Below are 26,450 nucleotides of genomic sequence, written 5' to 3'. Positions count from 1 at the left end.
GAAACTTTAAACCTTTATAAGACTTTTTTAATCCGGTAGCTCCTCCCCCTCTTAAAGATTATCTTCCATGTACGAAAACGATATATTGGTGAACGAGAAATATTTAAAAATATAAAAAGTAACGAAAAAAATTCTATGCTCGCAAAATGATTTATTAAGATGTCACGACGCGGAGTATAAGTGCCTGTTAATTGCTATGCACCGATGAGCAAAATTTTTCTCCGAGGAACATTTTTCTCCAGGTAGAATTCTCAAGGCGAAAAGGATGCTCTGCTGAACGAGTTTCCTCGCTCCACCTGTTTCCGCAAACTATCTTACCTATTCCGCCATGGATATAGACGACACGCTGTCGCTAAATTGTGTTTTAAGCTCAAACTTTACGTCGTTCTCCATCCAGGATCTTACAGCGCTGTTATCCGTGCTAAGTGTGCCGCCAGGATGTTCCCCTTTACAAATCCCGAACCGGGTGACATCGTATTTATATACGCGTATACATAAACGTTTGGCGGCATGTATACAAGCTGGAGCGCGCGGACGTTTCTTTGGCAGCGTGACGTGCGCGAGTATCTACAATAATGAGATGCATTAAGTTTCAGTATAGTTCTCCGACGTGGCGATTAATTATTATTCATATCTACATTACGTCGGCGCTTTGACGATCCCATACATCAATACGTAAATTAGATATTCAGATGTGACCGTATTTTGTTACGGATGCACTTTGCAAGCTAATTGCTAATTAAGCTATATTTCACGCGGATAAGGATATTTGTTCGTCCGTACATGTAATTTCATTGCGCCATATCACGCATCATAAATTTTTAGCCTAACAGATATTCTAAGATATAATAGATAGCTTCAGTTTCGTTGTTCGACGATTCATCGTGTGACCTAATTTTAATGGAAATTATGGTTAGCGTCTAATTTTGACTGAGAAAAATTCCTAAGCAAGATGGATTGCAAAGTTTTCCGTATCGTTGCATTTTCGTATTCACGAACGCAATTGGTCGAAACTCCGACAACTTCCCGTTCATTGCCTCGAATCCCTGCGGAATTAGCACTTTGTTAAAGAGCCGGAGAAATTAAAAAGAAAATGAGAAAGCGTTTTCCGCGAAGTACAGCTAGAGGGGGGGTTCTCCCTTACGGGAATTACACGGGAACGGTTCTGCGGCCTTAAAACTATCTTTTAATACTTCGGAACGGCATCGTTCGTATGAAACCGCGGCGAATTAATAGAATTTTTAATTAAAATGTGCAGTAATTGTTCTGAGAAGGGAGAATGTATGAGAATGGACGCAACAGCACGAAATTGTGTGTTGGGTACAAACGTGAAGCGGAGAGAAACACTATGCAAAAAGAGGCAACGTGCGGGGGATTTATAGATAGAAAGTTTATTACCTGGATCTGATTACGACAATCGTAGAGGATTTAATCTCGCGACAATTTCGTCAGTACAGGCACATCACTTAAATTTGAATACGTCGTTATTGTCGTTGACGTTCGTCGGTCGCGTCGCATGAGGCCGTTACGCTTGTATTGTCTAAACATAAATTTTTTTTGTCCACTGACAATTTTAGTGCCAGATAGCGAAGAGAAACATCTTATTCTGTCTCGGTTATGTCGTTAAAGTTATGTTCGGTAAATTCAACATAGATGATAGAAAATGCAACGAAATAGCCTCAATTCGTTTTCTCATCAATTTTCTGTCCAGAAATGCTATTGACATAAACTTGTCACAATCTATCTTTATTAAATAATTAATTTTTTACTAAACAAAAGTGATGCACAGTTTCAGGAAAATTAAAAATATTAAATATGTGAGCAAGTTTAAAAATAATTGTTTCATCAAAAGAAATAGTTTCGTTAAAAGAAAATAACTAAGATCTTGTAAATAAAGTTGCCATCAATTGTCTTTTTAAAAACAAATTGTTTTTCGGAAAAATTATGCGAAATTTGAATATTTCTTTATCGTGTTACAAGTGCTTGTATATTTCTTTGGATACACGAAAATTTTGTTTCGACATTCAATTTCATTGATATATTTGCAATAAAATTATTATAGGAATAATTTTCGTTCGATCTCGTTTTATTATAGTTGGTTCGGGAACCATATAATTTGCAGCGCGAGTAGAGTTGTTCTGTGTAACGACGAAACTTTTCTCCTTGAATATTCTACCGTTTGGTATATACAAGTTCTCGGTGCACTATGCGAAGCGAGATTTACTGATAAACAATAGACCTCGATATTCATTAGTAAATTACGTAATTGCATTAGTAATACCTAAGCATTTCGATGAGGAGCACGCGCATGATGTATATATGAGCGCGTGTTGTATCGTTCATTCTGAAGCAACATACTTTATAGTCGCTGCACCGGAAATAGTTGTACGTGGATAAATGGTGAATAAATTAAAGCGCATTGCATGCACTCAGTTAATTCATTTCGCCAACAATTAAGCCTCGTATCGTGATGGGTCAATTCTGAAAGCATCCTTATCCTGATTGCACTTGCCAATCGTGATTGCAAGGGATCTATGTAAAAGGCACTGTCAAGTTATTTTTCTAAAAAGTGTTACACTCATCATTTTATACGTATAAACATCGCGTCGACGTTACTTCAAATTTTAAATTTATAAATCGTGAATAATGTAATAATATAAATACAATGGCTGTACTCCTGATGTTAATATTCGCGGCACACACTCTCACTTGTGCGTTGAATTTGCAAAATACTAATAATTTAAATAAGATTAATATAAACATTTAATAATAAGCTTTATGTAATACGGAATTTATAATTTATAACAACCATTAATGTGAATAATTCGACGAAACCAACGACACATTTACCAGGTATCGCGAATCGTGTCAAATTCTCATCTTTCTTATTTTTGATCCCATTCGTTCAGATTCGTATCATACTTTTTTATTGAATGTTATTTTCATATAGCGCTGTATTGATTTTATAAAATGGTCTCTTTATAAGATTAAAGTTATTGAATACTGGCGCGGATGCAAAGCTATAAACATTTCCATTTACATTGAATAGTTTAATAATAAAACTGAATTATAAATTTTTAATTATCCAATGTCGGAACTTTAAATTAATATTATATGAAGTTCAACACCATTACAAAATATATTTCTGAGAAATTTTTTTTTCAAACGTATCAATGTGTTTTGGATTATATTAAAAGAAATAACATAAATTGCTTTTTCAGTGTTCAAATATTTGATTAGATTCTACGATTTTATAGCCAAATTAAATACGCAGCAATTTATGTATAAACTTTTATCTGGCATGTCAATATATATTCAAAATGGAGATTCCATTAATTAGAAAAATTCATCGCAATTTTGCCTTTGACAAGTGATTTTTCTCGCAATACTGTGTCTACTAACATTATATGTATATATCATACATTTTTGGTAAGATTAAGAAGTTTCCAAGACTTATAAATAATATAATAAGATAAAAATTAATTATTGAAAGAGTACATTTAGTAGATGAATGTACTCTTTTGTGCAGAATCATCAGACTAGTGGAATCACTAAGTCTGATAATTCTGCTGGTATAGTACTTTCTTTACTTAACCTGTAAGATATGAGGTAACGAAAATTTTAGCATATTAAAATGTAACAGAATGTGGAAGACTTGTTCAAGCAACTTACGCATGATCCACGTTATCCATTTATTTTTCTTACAAATAAAATCTATGGCCACAGATCGTCAATATAGTATAAATTAAATATAAAAATAAATTTTTGTTACACTAAATAAAAACGCATTTTCTTCATGCTGTTCCTTGCACGTAAAAAGAAAAACGACCTACTTACTTAACCGTCAGAGAGTTTTCAGTGCAAGGTATTAAAGCTACCCATCGGAAGTAAATTGGCACTGAGGTAAAAGATGCTCAATTCACAAACTCGTCTAACTCCGTGATATCGCTATTGCACGTAACCGGTAGTCTTCGATCGTTTCGATCTTGGTAAGCCACCGATCGATGAATCGTCTATCATGGCCGCGATGGCGACCACGTTACGTGGTATGGTCTTCGTGTGTCTGTTCGAGAATAGGGAAACCACGACTGCTGTAGATAGGTGCTGGCGAAAGACCGCGATAACGCTTATCTGCTTCCTGGATTTATTGCTAGCGCAACGAAAACGCACCCGCCAGCCGCGCTTCCCTGCCCATTCCGATGTTAATTAGCGTATTCTTGGAGTGTTATAGATTATGGTTACGACGTCTATCAGCGCTACGGAGAACAATGCTGAACGAAGTGACGACGTTGACATACTTTTGACGCCGGCGGACGCGACACGCTATGTCACTGCCTCTGTTTATTCGTTCCACTAGCACCTTTTGCGGTATTGGGTGAAAAAAAAGTGGTTTTCTTTTATAACAAAATAATTGAGAATCTGCAGAAGTTTATCGAATGGCGGATCAACACACGTTTTATACAGAATATTTTATTATTAAAACTATAGTGCCCCCCTCCTCCTCCCAGCAAAACAAATTTAGTTGATTACTGCTGGTTAATTTACGTGATACCAAAGCAAGCAATGATTCTTTTTATAGGAATCGCTTATTGATTTTTACGGTAATTAGTCTCAATATTTCAGAAGTATGAAACAGGAAATAAAAAAAGAAACGTAGCCAAAATCGATATTCACAAAGTGGGCCAACAGTATCTGCAGCTTAGCTCATAATTTTATTTAAAATATCAACATGTTTTGACTGACCTACCAAATAGACACACATTGCATTTCGTTTTACGCAAGTGTGTAATAGAATAAATAAACCAAGAATGCATATTGTATATCATGTTATTGCGCGTCGAGTCCTTTAATTGGAATCATGTATATGTAACGTATATCGTATCATGTATATATATATATATATCATATAAAATAGGTGATAGAATTATACAAGTAAATGCTCGTGTATAATTAATATAATAATATTTGTGGATAAATTTGTTGAGAGAGAGAGAGAGAGAGAGAGAGAGAGAGAGAGAGAAAGAAAGAGAAAGAGAAAGAGAAGAATAAATTCGACTATCATAATTAAAAATACCAACACGGTATACAATACTGTTATGCAGATATCTTTAATTATTTTATAATATGGCCATATAGATAATACATGATCATTAATATGAAAAAAATTAATTTAATTAATTAAATGTATAAATTGGAACTTTATGTATATCAATTACAAATTATTAAACTCGTTGAATAATTTATATCAAAACTGTTGGCGCTGACAAAATCATCAAAATCATCTTGTCTACGGTCAAGTGCCGTGCGTCTTCTTAAAGTCCTACCCTGATTACTAGCAGCAAATACGTAGAACGTCATCGGTCCCGTTTATCAGCACCGTCATGTTCAGTCAACGACCGTCAACGATTCAAACTATTCACGTTGCCAAGTTTATTACACTATTCTGTGGGTAACAACGTTGCGAATAGCTGGCAGCATAATCAGGTATGAGTTTCGCGCGCCGATTACGCAGTGGATCCGAAGCGGCTAAACTCGATTAAGCAGACGACAGCTCAGGTTCTAGTTGGGATTAGGATCAAAGCCCAGGGTTTATGGGACGCGAGATGTCTGGTTTAATACCTTGAGGTTCTCGGCGTGCGTTCTACCCACTCTCACTCTCTCCCGCGGCCGTCTCTCCGATTCGTATTTCGATCATTCGCGTTACGATCTCTCGGACCGGCACAAACGACCTTATCAAAGTCGGAGAATTCGTGTATGGATTCGTTAATTCTCGCTCACTTCCGTGCACACGCGTCTACTCGGTAATTAATCTGATTTCCGTATACACGATACACACACGCTGCCGTTGCGAATCGCTGTCAACGCGCGAGTACACATTTCCATTTTATACCGTCGTGTTGGGTAATACGGGATCTTTCCTCACGCCGTTTCATCCATTTGTGGCGAATCAACACCATGATGAAACCGCTTCGTGACTTCCTGCTATATGCGACCGTATTACGTTGAAAATCTCTGATATATTTTTTTATCTACCTAAGTAGACATTTCATTTGGGTGTGCAGTACCAAGATACATAAATTATTCGCTGCTAATTACCAGGAGAAATTATCAGACGTCACTTCATAATAGCGCTAAGTGTCTCGTGATGGAGGAGCGTCGCTCGAAGAGGTTGATAATATAATCACGAAACCTTAGAATCGTTGTCAGATTTTAGTGACGCATTGCACATTATTAATTATATCATTTACTAGATATATTCTATTTTTTCTTACCAAAATTACAAAAAGATTCAATCGATTCAGAACGGAGAAATAAAAATAGAAATAGATCTTAGATAATATAATCTGATTAATAAAAACTAATCACATTTTTTACTCTTAGTGACTTAATTGTATTCCAATTGTCACGTAGAACGTAATTACAATTTGATCAACTCAGACTGGAGGAAATAAAAATATAAGTAGATGTTAGAAAAAATAATCTTATAAATAAAAACTGATTACATTATTTGTCTTTTAGAGATTTAATTTTTATTATAATTATCACGTAAAACACTAAACTTACAATTCGATCGTACCAAATTTATTATTCCTGATTTTAATTTCCTGATTTTTATTTTAAACGAGTTGAATTTTAGAGAAATGTTTTTATACATACTTCAAAAGAAAAAGAACTAAGCAGCACGTTTGAAATATTTTTAAGTGTTAACGTTTATAAATATTTTTCGATTTGCTTTTTGAACTATAATAATCGATAGAAATAAAAACGAAGATAAAGTTGGTATCGTATCATTGCAATCGTTAATGTGACAGAACACTTCATAAAATATTGAAGCATTAATAGAATTTACCGACGAAGAAAGTAAGTAAATGATTTATTTTCGCGTGACGATAACTTCGGGAACCCACGGCTGCTCGAAACTGCTACGATTGCGAGATAATAGGAAGCATTATAGGAGGACACGCAAGAGTGGAGACAATTTTGCGTATATATGATATTCCTAAGAATCGTTAACCGTTTAATGTGCCTTGCTATATGCAGCAAGTGTGTGTGTAAATTTTCGGCGTGTCTTTGTTCCTCTCCGATTTTTCTACCGGCAGCGAGGATCTCGCACTTGGAAATAATTAAACCATGGAACGTGCTTTGGTGCGAAGGCGAAGGGGGAATGCCCATTGTTATTCCGAGAAGGAGCCCGATGCTTCCTCCGTTATCGAGGAATTAGAAGGTAACATGAGGAATTAAACAAGGATTTGAGAGAAAGGCGTAATAAAATCATTATAAAGAAGTGATGTACGAATGGAAGTGAGAGCTATCGGAGATTGCAGTGAATAGCCAATTGCTTTAATGAGAGAGAGTCGAGGTGAAGGGATCGTTGACTTTAACACGTGGAGATCTAGACATGTTTAACTTCATTAAGGAAATCGCTCGAACATTTACGTTACGATTTGAATAATACAATGAGAAAGGTTACGATTATAATTTACGCGAAATGTAAATGATAATATTTTTTGCATTTTGCACATCTATTATGTTTTTTTTTATTAGTTTGACATTTTTTACTATTTTACTTATGATACGTTACGTCCTGGAATAAAGAAATACGTTTTTCAAATTGAATATTTAAATTAATTAATATTTTATATTTTAATCATGTTATGTGATAGAATAAAAGGAATTTATATGAAAGAATAAAAGAGTATACAATATTCTTTTATTTATTATATATTCTTGATATTTTTGTAAATTTATTAATTTATTTAAAATTCTAAAATTTTTATACAATATTTAATTAAATTTAATTTATTAATAACAATTTAAAAGTTTTGTGTTTTGCAATACGTGTACTTATTGTATTTTCATTATAATATATTAAAAAATAATTCATTTTAATAATCGCGGTATAAACTAATAAATATTGGCTGTAATATTAGTTGCAATTGATTCTCTCTCATATGTTGATCAGTACGATCTGTGCAACAATTTCGTGTAACATACAATATCGCTCAATATCCATATAACCTCCATGCGATCAAATTTCATTCGCAATTTTCGTGTTGGTACATATATTTTTGAGATATTTTCCACGATGTTACGAGACCAGCGAGACGAGCAGTACACTCCATGCAAGCGAGTGCGCGACTACTTCATCTTCTCTCCGAGTACTTCTCGAAAACGCGGTTTTACCGTAGAGTGAAGGAATCACGCCGACTGAGATTGTTTTTCAATTTGAGAGATACGATTTATATAACAGTTCGTGATCGCGGTGAGTGTGTAAACCTCCATAGAATCCTAATAGCCCCAGGGGCAAACAACAAAGTGAAGTATCTATGCTTGTTCTCTGAGCGATCGTCGAAATCGTAACAATATTATTGATACTAAACGGTTTTTATATCCACATTGATAAACGGGAGCCATCTCAAAAATCCCCGACGGGGATCACCTTTGAACTACTGTAAAATTTTGTCAAACGAATCATCGTTATCCTTAAAAGTTTTGTGTTAAAATTGTAGCAATTTTCACAGAAACGCGTTGGATTGAACGTTTAACAAAACATAAATTATAGAATCTAATTTTGAAATATAATTCTACTTTTACGAGTTTTTTATTTTTTAAGCAAACTGTTATTGCGTCGCTTTCTACATTTTTCAAATATCCGTTGTGCTATTTATCATCGTCGCAAAGTTTAATAGCGTATCGTAATATAAAGCTACTTCGCGCCAGCGGAATTTACGTCATAGTAAATAAATATTGTAGTATCATTTAACATCCAAGAAAATACTTGGTTAACTCCAATTTCATTATTCATGAGATATATCCGATATATTCATCGTTGCTCATTACTATTATAGCAATCGTTCAGCGTCGAGAATTATTTCCTTCAGCGCTAAACTATTGCCAATTGCTACCATGCAAGTTAATTTAAATATACATATTTAAACTACATACATATTTAAACAACTAAACGATATTTGGATATATGGAGTTAAATTGCATTAGTATAAGTTTGCATCGTAGTAAAAGAGACTATATATAGATACATGTATAAAACAATTTGTCTCTTCATACTTTTTTTATTATATTTTCAACACTGAATCTATCTTAAAAAAAATTTTTTAAGAAAAGTTTTGCATAAAAGAGAATATTTTCTTTAAAACGTGCTGGTGACTTGCTGAGAAGTAATTATACTTAATTTATAAAAACTGCTTCAAATCAATGTTAATTCACACACACACACACATTTGGTCGAAGTATTTTTGTTCCTTCTGCATTTTCAACTAAAATTGCATATTTTATTTGGTGTTTAAACTCGCGTATAATCGTAGTATCGTAGTATCGTACCGATATCGTAGTATCGTAGTATCGTACCGATATATAAGTTACCGATTTCTTTAGGTAATAAATAATTCAAGTGACTAAAAAAACAACTTCTATTTTAAATTACTCAAATAAAGAAAGATAGAAATAGAGATAGGGAGAGACAAAAATGGAGAGAGGGATTTAGAAAAAGTTAAACATCAAAAATTGATGGAGATCGATGTTTTAGTTTTTAATTACATAAATTATGTTTGTATATTACAAAGTAAATAATTCGAAATTATTAAGACGAAAAAAGTTGATGATAGTCATGTTTCAGTCTATCACATTAACATTTAGCGTCAAATGTACATGCATGAATTACACACACATGCACGTGTGCATGCACATGAACACGCCCACATAACTCTACAATAGCCAGCCAAGATCTGTAACATATAATTGGACGAGAACGACGAAATGTACTTTACGTGCAAATGTTAATGGCATTACTATTAGCGATGTGTACACAATGACCACAATCTATGCGTTGCTTCATACTGCTGGTCGGTCAAATTTACTCCATTGAAATATGAATACTTTTATCACGATAAAATAGGAATTTCCATCGCACCCATATGAATACTGTTACAGACGCGACACTGTAATTTAATGATAAAATGTTTTCATCATACTTAATTGTTTTATAAAATGTAAAACCAGAGTAATGTCCGCATTTAGGAAATGGTTTTTGCAATGAAATAAAGTGGCGTATAAAATATTTTACACAATTTGACATTTGATTTTCAGGAAAGTTTAAATTCATATTCTTATCTAGTTTAACGTAGGAATGTATATCACTTAATATTATTATTAAGTATACTTTGAATATAGTCAGGAGAGTTGAATTTCTTCCATAACTGTTGCCCTAGTTCCTTATAAACTTCATTTTAGATCTGTTAACTCTATTTTAAATTTAATTAATCTAGAATTCATTGCATACATATATGTATTCTAATTCTATAAGTTATATATAATGTACGGGGTATCAAATTATTAAAAGGATTATATTTCAATTTAATCTGATATTCCAGTACAAATAATTGATTAAGTTATTTTACAGATTATCCTGTATTTATCCTGTTTCTTCTAAAAGTCAAAATGGATTTTAGAAATGACTTTAAAAAGACTCGCAAAAATTAATTTATATAGAAGTTTAAATAATTTTACTATATTATAATTAGTTTGTCCAATGAGCTAAACATGCCAACTTCATAAATAAAAGTTTAATAGTTAAATTTAAAAAGACAAATAGATGAGAATAGATGCTTGATTCAGAATGATCTCACTTTAATCTCAAAGCGGGATGTTGCAATATAGCCAGAGTTGCACAAGTTTTGAAATTTTTCTGTTGTATCTGAAACCAGTTTCCATATCAAATTCACGCAAAGTTGAAGCATTCAATTTTTCAATTTTTATTATCTATCCATTCTCTTGTTTCTTGTACAGTGGAAATGAAGTAGCATAAAATTAATCAGCTTCCACTGTTTATACCTGTCTAGCTACTAATAAGTAGCATTCACTGCAGTCCTGTATACATCAGGAGGCACGGTAGCATCTTCGGTGTAAAATTAATGATTTGTGTGTGTGTGTGTGTGTGTGTGTGTGTGTGTGTGTGTGTGTATGATTCATACTTACAGTATATATGTACAATTACACGTACATACAAATCGATCAAAATTGATTGATTCATAATTCAATAAACGTTTATCTACGTAGAATAGAAATAAAAGAACGACTTTAATCCTGTTCGAGCGACGCAGAGGAGAAAGTCCATATTACATTCTCGAAATACACGGAATCTGGTATTCTTTTTACGGTAGGATGAAGGAATGATAGATAGTATCGTGAAATTTCCAGTTATCAGATACGTGCAAGTTTGTCTCATACGTGTGCAACTCTGGCTCTGGTACCTACGCCGACGCGCAGGATTGATGAGCTTCGTAGTTGGATATTGTGCCCGAAATAAGAGATACCGAAAGCTGTCACTCAGCTTGGGTGAAGTCGCGTATACGCGCTGTGTGCTTGCTTGCCTGCCTGCTTGCTTACTTCTTCGATTAGAGACCGCCGACGTTTGCATTGTTCATGAGTATAATTCTGGAAACGATTTGGTTGTGCGCGTTAGGTGTAACCGTTTCACGGGTCATCGCGACTGATATTGATCCTTCGATCTCGGATGGGATCGTTACGTTTATTTTCAGGAAAAGCCCTGATGCCTCTATCAATGGTAATACGCGAACGTGCGAGGATTCGGAACTCGTTTTCCACTATCGTTTCCTCGCTGTACCTGTTCTCCTCTGTACGTTCCTCTGTTTATCTCTCTTGCCCTTTTCGCGCGTTCGAATCTCCCCATCTGGATTTACATAGATCTCGGGTCGGACTGAAGATTACACGTTCAAATACGTCGGACTTTGCCAGTCTGCGTATGAGGGCAAACCAAAAATTCACATGCTCTCAAATATAGTTTTTGAGTACAACGCTCGACTTAAATAGAATATGTTATAACAGTATATATACGAATTATATTAAAGAATTAGAAATAGGAAAAGGAGAAAAAGGACTCGCGACTGATTTTAGACATATGATTTTAGACTTGATCTTAAAAGAAAACGGTAGAAAATAGGTAAAGAAAAATTATAGATAAAAATGAAAGATCATGGGATGAGTTTTCATATTGGAGTCGAAATCGATATAGACAAATCTAATTTTATATATTTCTCATAAAATTTGACTATCGTATTGACGTATCCTTAAATACTGTCCTTTATTCGATTCCTATTCCAGGTATAAATATTACGAACTACGATTTATTAACAACTGCAATATTTTTTTTATATTTAGAGCGTATGCATTTTGGTAAAAATAATTAATTATAATTTTCTTACGAATCTTTAAAAAAAGGTTCTATCGATTTACATGAAGTTTTTCAGGATATATAGCAAAGTTCAAAAGAAAGCATATTATTTGTAAGCAACATCATTTTGTTGTACAAAGTTGAATGCAGTCATCGTGAAGGAGAAATTTAAGTTCAATTAAAATTACTCAATTAAAATTTTATATTTAAGTGATATTACGCTGTACACTGCATATTTTAAGTAATTTTGTCGACTTATGATATATTTTGTATCTGTTTGCAACCGGTATAATTATAGCTTCGATTACCGAGATATTATTGATTCATAACATCTTTGCGTGCTGATCTTTATTTTCCATTTATTCGCGGTAACCAGAAATCAGATTAGATTGCTGTTTAAGGGAGGGAGTGTGCTCATTATTTTTCATTTTAGTTCTTCGTGAATCAGGTTATATTAACACATGATTTATAACTTCAATTTAGTCTTTAGCGGTTTGCGATGCACTTGAAAGATTACTTTATGAAATATGAAAGTTAAGCACTTCCACAAAAAAATAAAGTATTGTAATTGTATTTAAATAATATTAAATATATTTTAATTTCTTTTATATGTTTCATAAAGTCGTTGTAAAATAACCGTTAATTGACTTATTATTACATAAATTAGCCTCTCGTTTATAATATGTCAATATACCGCTGAGATGTATTTAATTAATAATTCTTATAAAAGGATATTGCTTATATTTATGTTTGAGTAATTGCAAAACTTATAAATTAAACATTAACTAGATAAATCTTAAACGGTATATTATATTACATATATATACATATATCCTCGTAAGCAAGATATTTCGGCAACTACGTTAGCCGAACGTTGTAACTGGGATGTATATACATGTATTACTTTTAATTAAATATCACTTTAGTAAAATTTTTATTTAATTATCACATATTAATTGTTGAAAAACAAGATAATACTAATTAATATATGATTAATTTATAGACTTTATTATATAAATAATAAGATGTAGAAAATTTAAATGCAAAAATTTAATTTGTGTTAATCATACTTTTACTGCATAAAAAATTGACTTCAATCTAATTAAATGAGGAATATTCTACTTTGATTTCAAATTTATTGAGAAAATTCTGCAATTACTTATAGATCTGTGACTTTTATTATTTCCTGATAATTACATTGATGAAATAATTTAGTTGTGCGTGTTATCACATAACTAAAAAGTTAATTCCAATTTTAAACGGATTGTAAATACATTATTTATTAATAAAGGATAGATTAGAATTAGGCCCACAGAAGAAATTAGAACTTCGCCGTATTACGATTTCGTGATTACATTTAAAAAATTTATAATCGATTTTTAACATAAGAGAGAGAGAGAGAGAGAGAGAGAGAGAGAGTAATACATTACTTTATTAATTTAATCTATATCTGTAACAACAATTATAAACATGATTGTCGTTGAGATATTGAATATTTGAAATATTTTACCAAAAAATTTTGAATCATATCTATCTATTAAATATACTTTTCTTTTATCCACTTTTTCAATATTTTAAATATCTACGAATAGATAAATAACGATTTTTAATTATAAGATTATAATGTGATTTATTCTACGGGAATTTATTTACTACAATAACAATTACATTTTGTCTGTTAGACAAGCGAGATTAAGATACTGTTTTACGTGGTATTCTTAAATGAGCAGCGGTGTCAGGCGATGCATGAGGGCACTCATTGCACTGACGCATGACGTACGCAATGTCTCTGATTAAAGGGTCTGTATTGTAAACGACCGCTTATCGCGGATTATGAATCAGTTCGCAATAATTGGGCAGATCTCTCTTCGACGAATATATGACGAATAAGATGTATGTATATGTATATATATATATTCATATATATACATACATCTTGTACGATGAAACTTATACCAAGCTTAATGAAGCTTAAACCATGAATATGCGCTCGCAAATGGACTTCGGTATGTATTTACTGTAGCTTATTATCGAAAAAAGATGTAGTCATACACAATTATAAGGTACAGCAATTAGCAAAGAGATTTTTTTTTTAAGAAAAGCAATATACATTTGGAAATCGAACGATATTGTATTTCTGATTATGTGTCAACCATTTCAATGCACATCTGCTATTTCAAATCAGAATATTTCATTTTCAAGTTGCAACAGTGTAGTTATTCGATGGTATATTTTTGAGATTATTAAATTTGCATAGAGCAGCAGAAAAATAGGATTTCAAATTGCGGTAGCGCCAATATGACACAGCGAGCGTGTAAGAAAAAAAAGATATAATCGGATTACTTTAAAAGCTGCTGTTCGGAAATATAAGAGAACGTAATGAATAATATAAGAAAGTACCATAAAAGAGAGTATGATAAAGGAAGGAAAAATAAGAGCATGAGAGATTTGTGAACGACTGGATGTGGTGTAAAACTATTAACAATTCATTTACCACGTCTCTCTCTCCGGATTTCGAGCTGTTTTCCGAAAATCCGATAGAAACAAGTATTTGGCGCGAAATTGAATATGCAAATGTCGCATGGGACAACATCGATTCTGTTTAGGTGAGAGAAATACTTGAGTACACATTAAATTCCGGACTATAACAGTGTGATGATGCACGTACCATGCTATAAACTCTTGCTAACTTATTTCGTATCATCACGCGTAGTTTCGTAAGTACACTACTTCGTCTCGAAAATTTTCTTTGAAGTAGTAATTGGCTTGCTTATTAATGGCCTCTTAGAAGTTTCTAAGCTTGATGAGCGGGCCGTCTATAAAGCTGAGCTTAATGAAAGGAATTTTGTTATATATTGTACAAACAATCTTGTCACTCTTACAATAACGTTTACTTCATTACTGTAATAAATTTCACCGCAAAATATTTTAAAAGCTGATGTAAGAAAACCAGTAAAAATCACTACATCTGTTACATAATCCTTATTATATGCGTTATTATAAAATATTATTATATCACTGAAATTATTTTCCGACGAAATATAAAGGGAGATGAATTTGTTCGTTCTTTTGTATTTTGAATCTTCGGAATTATTATGTAGAAACGACTGCTTCAACTGCTTGAATCTTTACAGCTGACTTCTAATAAGAATTACTTGATAAACGTTTAATTGCACTTCAAATTTTATTGCAGCGCAACGATATAACGGCGTGCAATGATTTCAAATGACTTTTCTTTTTTAAAATCGAGAACACACAAGAACATTGTAGAATTATAAAGTGCCAGGCTTAGTCCTTGCTTGACCCGCTTACGTTAACTCGCGCTATTCACTGCCGAGTTTCTCGAGTACTTTGCAAACTTCGGCGCGTACATAGGTGGGCTATAAGTATAAGTACTAGTAAGTAAGTAAGTAAGAGTATGTATACCGTCGTTTATACGTAGAGCATTCGCGCGATAGCGTGATACTTAAGTCGGGGACGTTCACGTGTTACAGATTTACCCAGGTTTGGCAAACCGTTGAACAATCTCACAGTCTCGGTGGGTCGCGAAGCCATTTTCACCTGCATCGTCGAGGATCTCGGACCATACAAGGTGAGACACAACATCATAGTCCCGGCCATCCTATTTCCACGCGCGGTTGCAGCTGCCGTGCTGCTATTGCAATTCCACGCCACGTTACGCGCACTGATGTCTCCCTGTATGATTGGGACTGGTTTTGATAAGTGACATTAGACCGTGCAAATTTCATTATACACTCGTGACAAATTATAAAACAGTATTATCTGCTAATGGAAACAATCCCCTTTTTTATTCAAAAATATAATAAGATCGTTGAAAACTTTTATCGTGTCAATTTTATAATAACTCTATCACGAATTCATGTTAACTTTTTATTTCAAGTTTTTATTAATTTCACTTTCACAAAAAAGGAAATAATTTATAAATTCATTTCCAATATATTTTATGCAATTCGTGATTGATGTGAATTTAATAGGAGCGGTTTATATTTTGCTATTTGGATATTTTCCGACTCTGATATCTAAATACAAGATGAAAATCAGATAGTTTCTAGCGAGAGTTTCCAGTAAGTTTATTATGCAAATACAGATCTTTATCTCTAAATTACGAAATCACGTCGTTTACTCTTACGCCAACACATAGATACATGCTGTAATTTGCGATTTAGAAAATTGGTACTAAGACGCTTTGAGCGGCGCGGCGCGTCGTCATTACTGAACTACGTCGGCAAAGTTCTACAGGGATGGGGAAGTTAACGAACAGGACAAATAAATTCAAAGCGAAGGATTGGAGTACGAGGATCACAGTGCGTATCTGGGCAACTCCATTTAAGTAGAAATAAAACCCCGCGGGGTGTGAGTTCAGCAGTTTGTTAAGCGGCTCCTCTCTCTCATCCGTCGCCTTCTGGTCGATTCGTTTCCCTGTCGTTTGTCTGTCTCTCCTCTCTCGTTTTCTACTTGTTTCCCATCTCTCCTCTCAGCGAGAGATCGGGCGTTTCTCGTGGAAATACTCTTTTCGATTCTCTTTTGCTCTTTCACCAGGCCGCGCTCAAACCACGCACGGAGAAGTTATAGTTTTATAGATAGCGCCGACCTCGCGACCGTGGAAATGTTTTCGCGATAAAAATGCGCAAAATTGTTTTATGGCATCGCAGGAATACATGTGTGCGTATAAATGCGTGTATATATGTATATATAGGCGTTCGTTTGCGCACGTTCGAACGGAATCGATGCATTATCCTTACGCGGTTGGTCAACGGCACCTCTGCGGAAATGAAAACGGCGAGTCACGTTGGCCGCCGCGATACTCGTGAAAAGCGTTCGGTAAAAATAATAAAAAGCGCATGCCACTTTGCTCGGACGGGACACAAAGGGGCGCGCTTTCGATAATCGATGCCGACGACGGTCGCCACGGAATTAACGCTTTTTAGCGTAACTCGTTTTAGCACATGGCAGTCGCATACGGCGCGGCTATAACCGATATCGCGTGATTGGTTTTTTGTACCGACGGTATCGCAATCCTTTCGCATCGCTAATAATAAGTTATTAATTTCCTCTGATAGGACACGCGATTAAGTGAAGCGCGCTCGTAGTATTGTCATTTCGACAGAGAGAGAGAGAGAGAGAGAGAGAGAGAGAGAGAGAGAGAGAGAGAGAGAGAGAGAGAAACGTAAATATATCTTCAAACAGTAAAGACGCGAAGAGAACGTACGTTAATGCAACGACGTTGCTGACATCGAGTAGTTTATTTATATTTCAAGCTGCAACATGAGTAATGGTGAATTTTATGTACAGTGACTCCTGAGAGAGGGAAGAAGCACCTCAGATATTCTCTGATGCTTTGAAATAATAAAGCGTCTTATTACGACTCGCAAGGTGTTAGAATTTGCGCCGTGTTATGTAGTATATGATGGCACGAATTCTGCTAATTAGCAACAAACATGCCATTTATACGTTACGTCTTATATCTTTTTGCATTATTGTCATCCTCCAGTTATTGTTATTTATGCACTAATTTATGCACGTTCCCAATATCAGCTGAATAAATTTTAGAAATTAAAGTTCCGGCAATATTTTATTCCTGAAATATAAGATAAAGAAGAATATAAAGAAAAAATATAAATAATTAAAATATTTTATAAATATTAACATTATATAAATATTAACGTTATATTTATTGATACGTTAAATTAATATATTTAATTAATTGTTGAAATATAAAAAATTTTCTAATTTTTAACAACACATAAATAAGTATTATTTCTAGAGAACAATTGGAAAATAAATATTTTAAGAAGTGTATCAAAATTTATTTTAGAAATAATGAAATTTACATAAAATTGCAAAGTAAAAATAAAATCTTGACGTGAACGTACTATATATATGTCGCCTAGTTGATTATAATTAAAAAATCGTTGCAAACTTTTTATTCAAACTCGATGTTTCAGAATTAATCATGCACACAGCTCGTCAGTGATCCATTATGATAAATTTTGCTTATTATGCAGCCTATGTAGTATAAGTTACTGCTAATTTTTACTTTTTATTTAAACAGTATTAATTTATACAAAATTTTAGACGTAAAAAATCTCAATTAATATATCGAATATTCAGGAAAATATATCTAGTGCTTAGAAATACTTTTAAACAAATTTTTATTGAAGAAAAGTTATATAAATTTTATAAAAGGTATTCTGATGTGATATCTTGCAATTGGTTACGTATATATACTTTTATAATATAATTTTTATTATAATTTATTAAATTATAATTTTATTATACGAGTAATTTCAAAATATTAAGAAATTAGAAAATTAATTGGTTTATTAATAAACATATTTAAAATTAAGTTAACAAAATAAACTTAATTATCTTTTTTCCGTAAGAAATAATATATTTTTTCCAAAATCTTATCGCAAAAGAAGAACTTCAATGTGCTTCCAGCTATAATATTTTCATTTCTACCACGCCTTATGAAGTGCGGAAATAAGCGTGCTTTAGGAATAAAACGATTTATGTATTATCCCGACTCTCCGGCAAATTTTAAAATTTTATTAAAGGACCGAAATTACTTCCTGCGGAAGTGTAACCAGTAAGGAAAGGAGGCACCCCAGAAAAGTATTTTTACGGTCCTAAACCTAATTGAAGCTTAGTCCTTAAAACTCGTTGGATTTCGTGGAGATTAGCGCTCGTATATATATATATATATATATATGCGATATAATATACGAAATGGCATTTGAACTGAACAACAACTGTATCTAAAATACGAAAATTAATGACTCATTTGTATCTTGAACAGATTTTTAAAAATTGTCAACTTCTAAAAGTTATATTCTGTTGATATTAATAAAAAAAAAGTTAATATTATTATGTCGAGGCAATTTGTGTATTTTGCAACTTTCTATAATTGCCTCGTTGCATAACTTTTACTTCAACTTTTGTTTGTATCTATTGGCAAAACGTCTATGTTATATTGTGAATGTTTGCAACTGCCCCATCAGATTACGAGTTTGATCTCGCAAGAGCCAACCGAGGCTGCCAAATGGTTATACACCATCATGTGCCATCTATTGCTACACTGCGAACAAATTTGATTTTCCAGACAAAATTTTATTTCCTTCGAAATTAGATGTTGGAAATAAGCATAATTTTCTGTGGAGCCAGTATTTACATCAAATAAAATTACACATTTATAATAACTAATATAATAAAATATACGAATTACGTAGAATTAATAGAAAATATGTATATACGATTCGATTTGAAAAGTCTTTCAAAATTTTGTACTTCGATAAAAAATGTATAATATCCTTAATTTCCGCTTTTCATTACAATAAGACATTGAACTTGCGATCTTATACGGACTGTTTCGCGCGTCAAGTAATGCAACGTTTATGACTAATATTCTCTCGAGAGAGCAAACTCGAAATCATTACGGCCCGTTGCAAAGGTATTGTGTACTTCCTTGCTGTAGCAATCGGTAAATTGCGCATCCATAAGAGGCACGCTAACGCGGAATATTCCACAATCCCTTGACGATCCTTGATTACTCGCTAGTCCTTACCGACATGACGCGCGATTTCCTGTATATATCTGACGTCGGCTCTAATATGACGGATTTTGGATCAAGGTGCTTAACATTTAGAGAATGCTGACGTCTCTCTCACGGTCAATAGTTGGAAAGAGAAAGCCGATGCTGATACGAACACGGGAGAGAGGAACCATGTTCATGCTTTCCTCTGTGATTGTTCGTGCAAACAAACCGCAGTATTAATTATTCTTGATACCGGCGGTTGCATTGAACGGGGCAGCCTAGGCCGGATATCCTACTAAGAAGCCGATGTTGCAGGAGTTACGATCTTGTCGATGATAATATCTGAATCCCGAGGGAGGATACGACGTTACACGAGTCGGCTGTGATTTCCGCTCGAGAGTAACGCATCAATGGTCAGGGTCGCCGATTCTATTTCGATCCTTTCACCTATTACCAGCTCTATTTTCTCCGATGCACATGTACAAACATGAACTTTTACCTCGTCCGCTCATTCTTCACACTTCGTGCATGCACCTCTTTCGATGATTCAATGTAGTCATTGTCGCTTTTTTGCGATAAGTTTTTGCGACACTGAATGAGTAAATTTGCAGTAAACTTATTTGCGCAAGTTAGAAGTCTTATATGGCGAATAGCTAGTGTGATAGTCCAATGATGATTTAATCCCACGCGAGCGGAATAAGCGAGAATGACCGATACAGAATTCTAGTTAGGTTTAATTACCTCTCTCTTACTTGCTATTTTTCCTTGCTTTTCAAGCTTACCGCATCACACAACGATTCTGCATTCCTTCAGTTTGATACTCTCTGCTGCACGAAGGCAGGTCACTGACTATTAATATCGCGAGAGCACTATAATTGTTTCAGCCAAATACGTGAAATTCGCGGAGTGAGATTCTGAGATGCTCTTTGCGTTACATGCACGTTGTGTGTTACGCCATTGATCGAGGAAACCATTATATTTGGACTGGATTATAAGTGGGCGAGATCGGAAACGCGTTTCCTTCCGCTTACGGATACCGGTCTGAGATGCAAATTTGAATTTGCCCTTAGATTCAGGAGCATTGTTGGTGTGCTACTATCGTGATGCTTGGAATACTTGCTACGTACAAGAATACGCTACATAAAAGTGCAATAAAGTCGACACGCCCGTAATACGCGCTTAATCGAGCTAGCATACCAAAATATATAATGTCCGTTAGCATAATACAGTTAAATTGGATGTTAAATATTGCGATACGGAATTTACGTTATTATTAATATTTTCTTTGTAATATTGGCAACGAAAACTAGCAGTCGCATTTCATTGCACTCTTGTAAATGTTGGAAAATGGCTTATATTTTTGTTTAATATACAGAAATGTTTTCTCTTTTAAATTTCACCATTAGTTTTCAATTTTGGACTTAGCAAAAAATTAAAAATAAATCACAAAGCTTAGGTAGGACATATAGTGTCTGTTTAACGCAAAATATGAATACTTATTTTATAGAACTAGATTAAAAAGCTAGCATAACAAAATAATTCCATTATTTGTCGTGATATTCGGAAAAATGTCGCAGATTCTTGCCATAGATTATGAGAGAGAAACGTATATGGCTAATATTCTGCAGAATGCATTTTGAAAGTCTCACTTATCTCTGCAATAGTCGTGTACAAAATCGAAAAAGACGGCGGCGCTTTCTTCTTGGCTCTCGCCAACAGATGTTGTGTGTATGTATGGGTGTGTGAGATGGCACTTGTAAAGTTCAAATCTCGTGTATAGCTGCTTGAAAGAGATCGTACTTTTATACGATCGGTCATCTGAAGTAACTGTTTCAAGTATTGTACGTATAGCTAGGATATAATATAGGTTTTGTTTCTTATGTTGAAAGGCGAATGTTCTTCTTTCTTATCTTCACGTAATCTTATATAATAATAACGTCTACACGTTTTTGAGCTATTCGGTATTTTTAAAAAAAGATAAATAAATTACAGAGTGCTTTACTATTAAATTATAATATAATAAAACAATAGTAATAACAAATAAATAAATATTAAACAATATTCTTTTACATTCTATAAATATTAAATAAGTATTAAATAATACTCTTTATATTTTAGAGAGATATTATAAACATCTACTTAATTTTTATATATTTTTTCGCCAATTTAACACTGGTCGGACATTTTTACGTTATATTACGTTATATTTGTTTTCTTTCTTGGGAATCGCTTCATCGATTTCTTTTTCTAGGATTTGTCGTCCTGCCTTACATCAGTCTATTTGTATTCACAGGCTTTTTCTGCCTGTTTTGAAAACAACTTTTTATTGTTTCATGCTATTACAAATTTTGATGTGGGCGGCATGATGTGGGCCGAGAATAACAGAATACTTATCACAAATGAATGAGAAATTCTGGAATTCGTTAAAATAGATATAATCGATTCCGATCGCAGAAAAAGAGACCCTAGTCTAGATACAAAAAGTGTCTCGGAGATGTTAAAATATTAAATTATCAAACAAAAATATACTTCACGAAATAGGTTTTCAGGTCTCCCGATCCATTTCTAGGTCTCGGTAACTTTTTCGGTACCTCTTGAGAGCTTCGGGTTACACGAAAAAGATTTCTGATACTTCAGTCAAACGAAGCGGACACTAGCAATCCTCTGCTAATGGACTCATGCATCGTTGAACATGCTCGACAAGATTGGCCGCACTTGATGCAACCGTATTTATTACGACGGAATGATATTATCGATGCGAAATATTTGAAGAAACTCGCGTTATCAATTTGCCCTCTTTTTCATCTTTCCCTTCCTCCTCCTCCTCTATCCTCCCTCCTCCTGCTCCCACCTCCCACGAGTGCACGTGATAGGATACGCGCTTCAATTTCATTCGGTATTGCTCTCTCTCTCTTTCTCTCTCTCTCTCTCTCCTTTCTCTCTCGTGCATTACGATGCAGCAGTCGCTGCAACAGCAGCAACGGCAACTGCAGCTTGTAATCTAGGAGCGGAGAACCGTGAGAATCGAAGGGTGAAGATGAAGCGCGGAAGTAGTCAAGGAAAGTGGGGTATCGTTTCCTCGACGCAAATCTATATACACATAGTTTCTGCACACGCGCCTGCACACGTGCAAAGCAGTCGCTGTTTGTACGAAAACAGGTACTGGCTCCGGAAGGAAGCTTACCCCATTTCCGACCTTTCATCCCGCTTACTGTTTTTCCCTGCCTCTCTTACTCTCTCCTAGCCATGCCAGGAATCTCCGTGCCGCTCTTGTCCCCAAATACGCTTCAATTTGAAGCAACTACGCTGTCGTAAAACCACGTGCTCGCAGCTATCGCCCGGAGTTAATTGAACTTTATCACGTCAAACGATTCGGTTCGACGAAATTACTTCACAGTTGTTTAGTTTCGGATCGCGTGGATGAACGATAGAATCGATTGAATGTGGTTTATCTATCAATAGACCAGTTATATTCATCCGCGATGGATGCAGCTTTTCTGCCATTTTATTGCACGACCGGTGAGAGTTTTTTTAAAGATCGTAAAAAAATTTGGTCTTGTCCAATGTTAGCTCAATACAGATAAAATCTCAATACAGGTATCGCAATGATCTTTTGTTATTTTCTAGTTTCTTAATCGTTGCGCCAATATATTAACTCGCATTATGAGAGGATACCGAATTATTAATTATTATTATTAAAATTAATAAAAAAATTTAAATATCTATAATTTAAATTTATATTCAAAAACAATATAAACAAGACAGTATAATCAACACTATCTCTTTCTAAAAGTGAATCAGTATATTATTATTAAAAAACAATAAATATTTATTAATAATATTACATCAGTTATAAGTATAGCACTGAAGTCGCTGATTAGTATTTTTAGAGAGTACTTTTTCAAGAATCAATTTTCAATTCTCGTGTAAAGGCGCACTGTAACAGTATTAAAACAGTTATAAATAAGTTTTTCTCGTTATCATAAGATTATACATAGCTATTCTAAATATAAGCAATTGGTTTACTTCTGCACTATTTGCACAATGACATTACAAAATTAAAAAATGGTCAGTACTTTATTAGCTTACTTTTATTTCTCGCAATAATGGTCAGATAGATGATAAAGATGCTACAAATTATAAACGGCAGCTTTTCTATTTATACGTTAAAATACCAATAGCATCAAACACAGTTTTTTCAAGGAATCTTTATTATACCATTTTTTTTCTAATAAACTGCTTGTATTTTAACTAATATTCTTATATAATAGTATTGAAATACATAAAGTATAAAATTAGTAGTCGAGCAATATAATTCTGATTATTAACTACGAATAAAATTGCCTAATTGCCGATTTTGAAGTTTTCATATCAAAATAATTATTTGATAATCGATTGTAGCTGTACTGTTAATCTATAGCTTTTTTTATATTACGAGTAGGTATATTATCTTTAGTACTGAGCAGCTTATATGCAGAAGTTATGTGAATGTATATACATTCATTTGCATACATTTTAAAATATTTTATTTTTTTGTTAATTTTGTAACCAAATACTGTTTTCTAAACAAAATTAATATTTTAAGGTTATTTTTATGGAAGGCCACATTACCACCCATTTTTTTTCTTCGAGTCATTATGCAATGTCGTCACATTTTTATTAATAGTATCCTAAGTAATAAATATTTCGTAACTTTAAGTCCAGAATCGATTCAACAACAACATTTTAACGAATGTAATTATCAAGTTTTAAACTTAAATATTGATTATTAACAAAGTTATTGTGTAAAATGTAACTGGCTTGCCATAATACCACCTTCTCCTCTACTGAAAAAACATGTTTTAAACATATTACGTATAACAAAAAATAGACATTATATTACAATGAAATAAACAGATTAATATAATGTATAGTAAGTTTTGCGTATATTTCTCGGCAATAATCTGATATAAATTTTTATATACTTTTTTGTATTTATTGATATTTCAAGACAAATTAGCCATGGAGACTGTTGGTATTATTACAATTTCATCGGTAATTATTTTGCCGAGGCTAAAAAGATTAGGAAAGATTCGCGTGAGGAATAAATCTTTAGACAGAAAGGGTGCGTGCGTGTAATGTTTCTCTGGTCGAACTACGCATGAATAATGAGCGATCAAGAAACTGCAAGATAAATGTCCATGAAAAATATTGGGTAATGGATACATGGTTGATGGGGTAAAGAATCGTCTAGTCGTTATTACTTCGTTGTGATAAAAAAAGTAACGAAAGAAAACGAGTTATATCGTAAGCTTCACACGCTGTTCTTACACTATTACATGCACATAATGAACAAAGTTAAGGGTCTAGTTAAGGGTAGGTTAAGTAAGAATAAGAATCAAAATAACATATATTTAGCTGTCGTAACAAATTGTAGTTGAAATAAGTGTAAATGAGACAGAAGCATAAATTTCAGTTAACGTAATGAATTCTCCGGTAAGAACAGGCATTTAGAACATATTCAGGAAGACGGAGGTTCATTAGCTCGCTATTTAAAATTTGCCTGTGTATAAGTAAGGAAACTCAGTAGAGAGAGAATAAATTACTCTGTCAGATTGGTTCATTCTATACGTCATAATCGCTTGATTAATGATTCCGCCATTAACTATACCGCGTCGCATACGTATAAAATATGGTTATCGGTCGGCGAAATAAACGGCATCACTATGAGCAAATTGTAATATCATCCGCAGGTCACTGCGCCAAGCTTCCACATTAAGAAACTTCATAATTTTTCTGACGTTCCCAAATGAATGCATTCTCCGACTTCGTCATAAGGAGGATTAACGGTACCGTTTGGAATTGCAGCTCACATTAATTTATCGTCACTCTGAAGACCGTAGATGTGCTTATAGAAAAATCGATAAAGCTCGAAATGATGGTGAATTGCACTATTTGTTGAAGCATTTGAATAAGTATGTACTCTGTCAGTTGTCATTATCATTAGTGCTTTTCGACAAGAAAAATCAAGCTTATAAAAGTCTGGCTTATTATTTAAATTTGCATTTTAATATTAAATACTGATTCAAATTTAGGAGAAATTTTTATGCATGTATTTTTTATAAAATACTTTTTTTTAACGTAAATCGTATTCAGAACACGTTTTTAGCGATAAATGCACTTTTTATCTCTGAAATTTTATAATATATAGTATATACGTAACGTAAACAATATGCTGAATAAGAGGTAACATCGTTATAAGCGTGTTCTGAATACAGACCGTCATGTCTTACAAAATTTAATATGCTAATTGACATTATCTACTTATATATAATAAAATGTACTTATTTGTTACAATTAGTTAAACTTTATATTACAATTAAACGATTGTAATTTTATAAAATAAGAAATTTTTTAATTTGACCACATTTTATTACGATCAATTTTGATTAAGGTAATTGCATGCAGAAAAGAAGAGATTGCAAAAAATATTTATTATTAGTTTTATATTTTAAAATATTATATTATATATGAATGTATGGATTTAACTTTTTTACATCATGACTTGATCGTTTCTTTTATCGAACGTAACGCCTACAAAAAGCTTAATGAAAATTCTTTCCATTTGCTTCATTGTAATAATTCACATGTTAATACGCGAGCCACTGGTTGTTGCCTTTTGTCCTATGAGAAAGCAAATATCTGAAA

General features: G+C 33.4%; 1 protein-coding gene across 1 annotated transcript in view; it reads left to right on the top strand.

Moving 5' to 3' along the window:
- The window catches only part of LOC108724622 (neurotrimin), an 82,540-nt gene that overhangs the window by 18,673 nt on the left and 37,417 nt on the right, over positions 1-26,450 (top strand). The window contains exon 2 of the mRNA XM_018451074.1: positions 15,703-15,800. Coding sequence (XP_018306576.1) covers positions 15,703-15,800 — 98 coding nt within the window. The remainder of the gene's footprint in view (positions 1-15,702; positions 15,801-26,450) is intronic.

The sequence above is a fragment of the Mycetomoellerius zeteki genome, unplaced genomic scaffold (genome assembly GCF_001594055.1).
Source record: "Mycetomoellerius zeteki isolate Tzet28-1 unplaced genomic scaffold, Tzet1.0 scaffold31, whole genome shotgun sequence".
NCBI lineage: Eukaryota > Metazoa > Arthropoda > Insecta > Hymenoptera > Formicidae > Mycetomoellerius > Mycetomoellerius zeteki.
The sequence above is the reverse complement of the archived record's forward strand: the minus strand, read 5'-3'. Positions and strand labels throughout refer to the sequence as shown.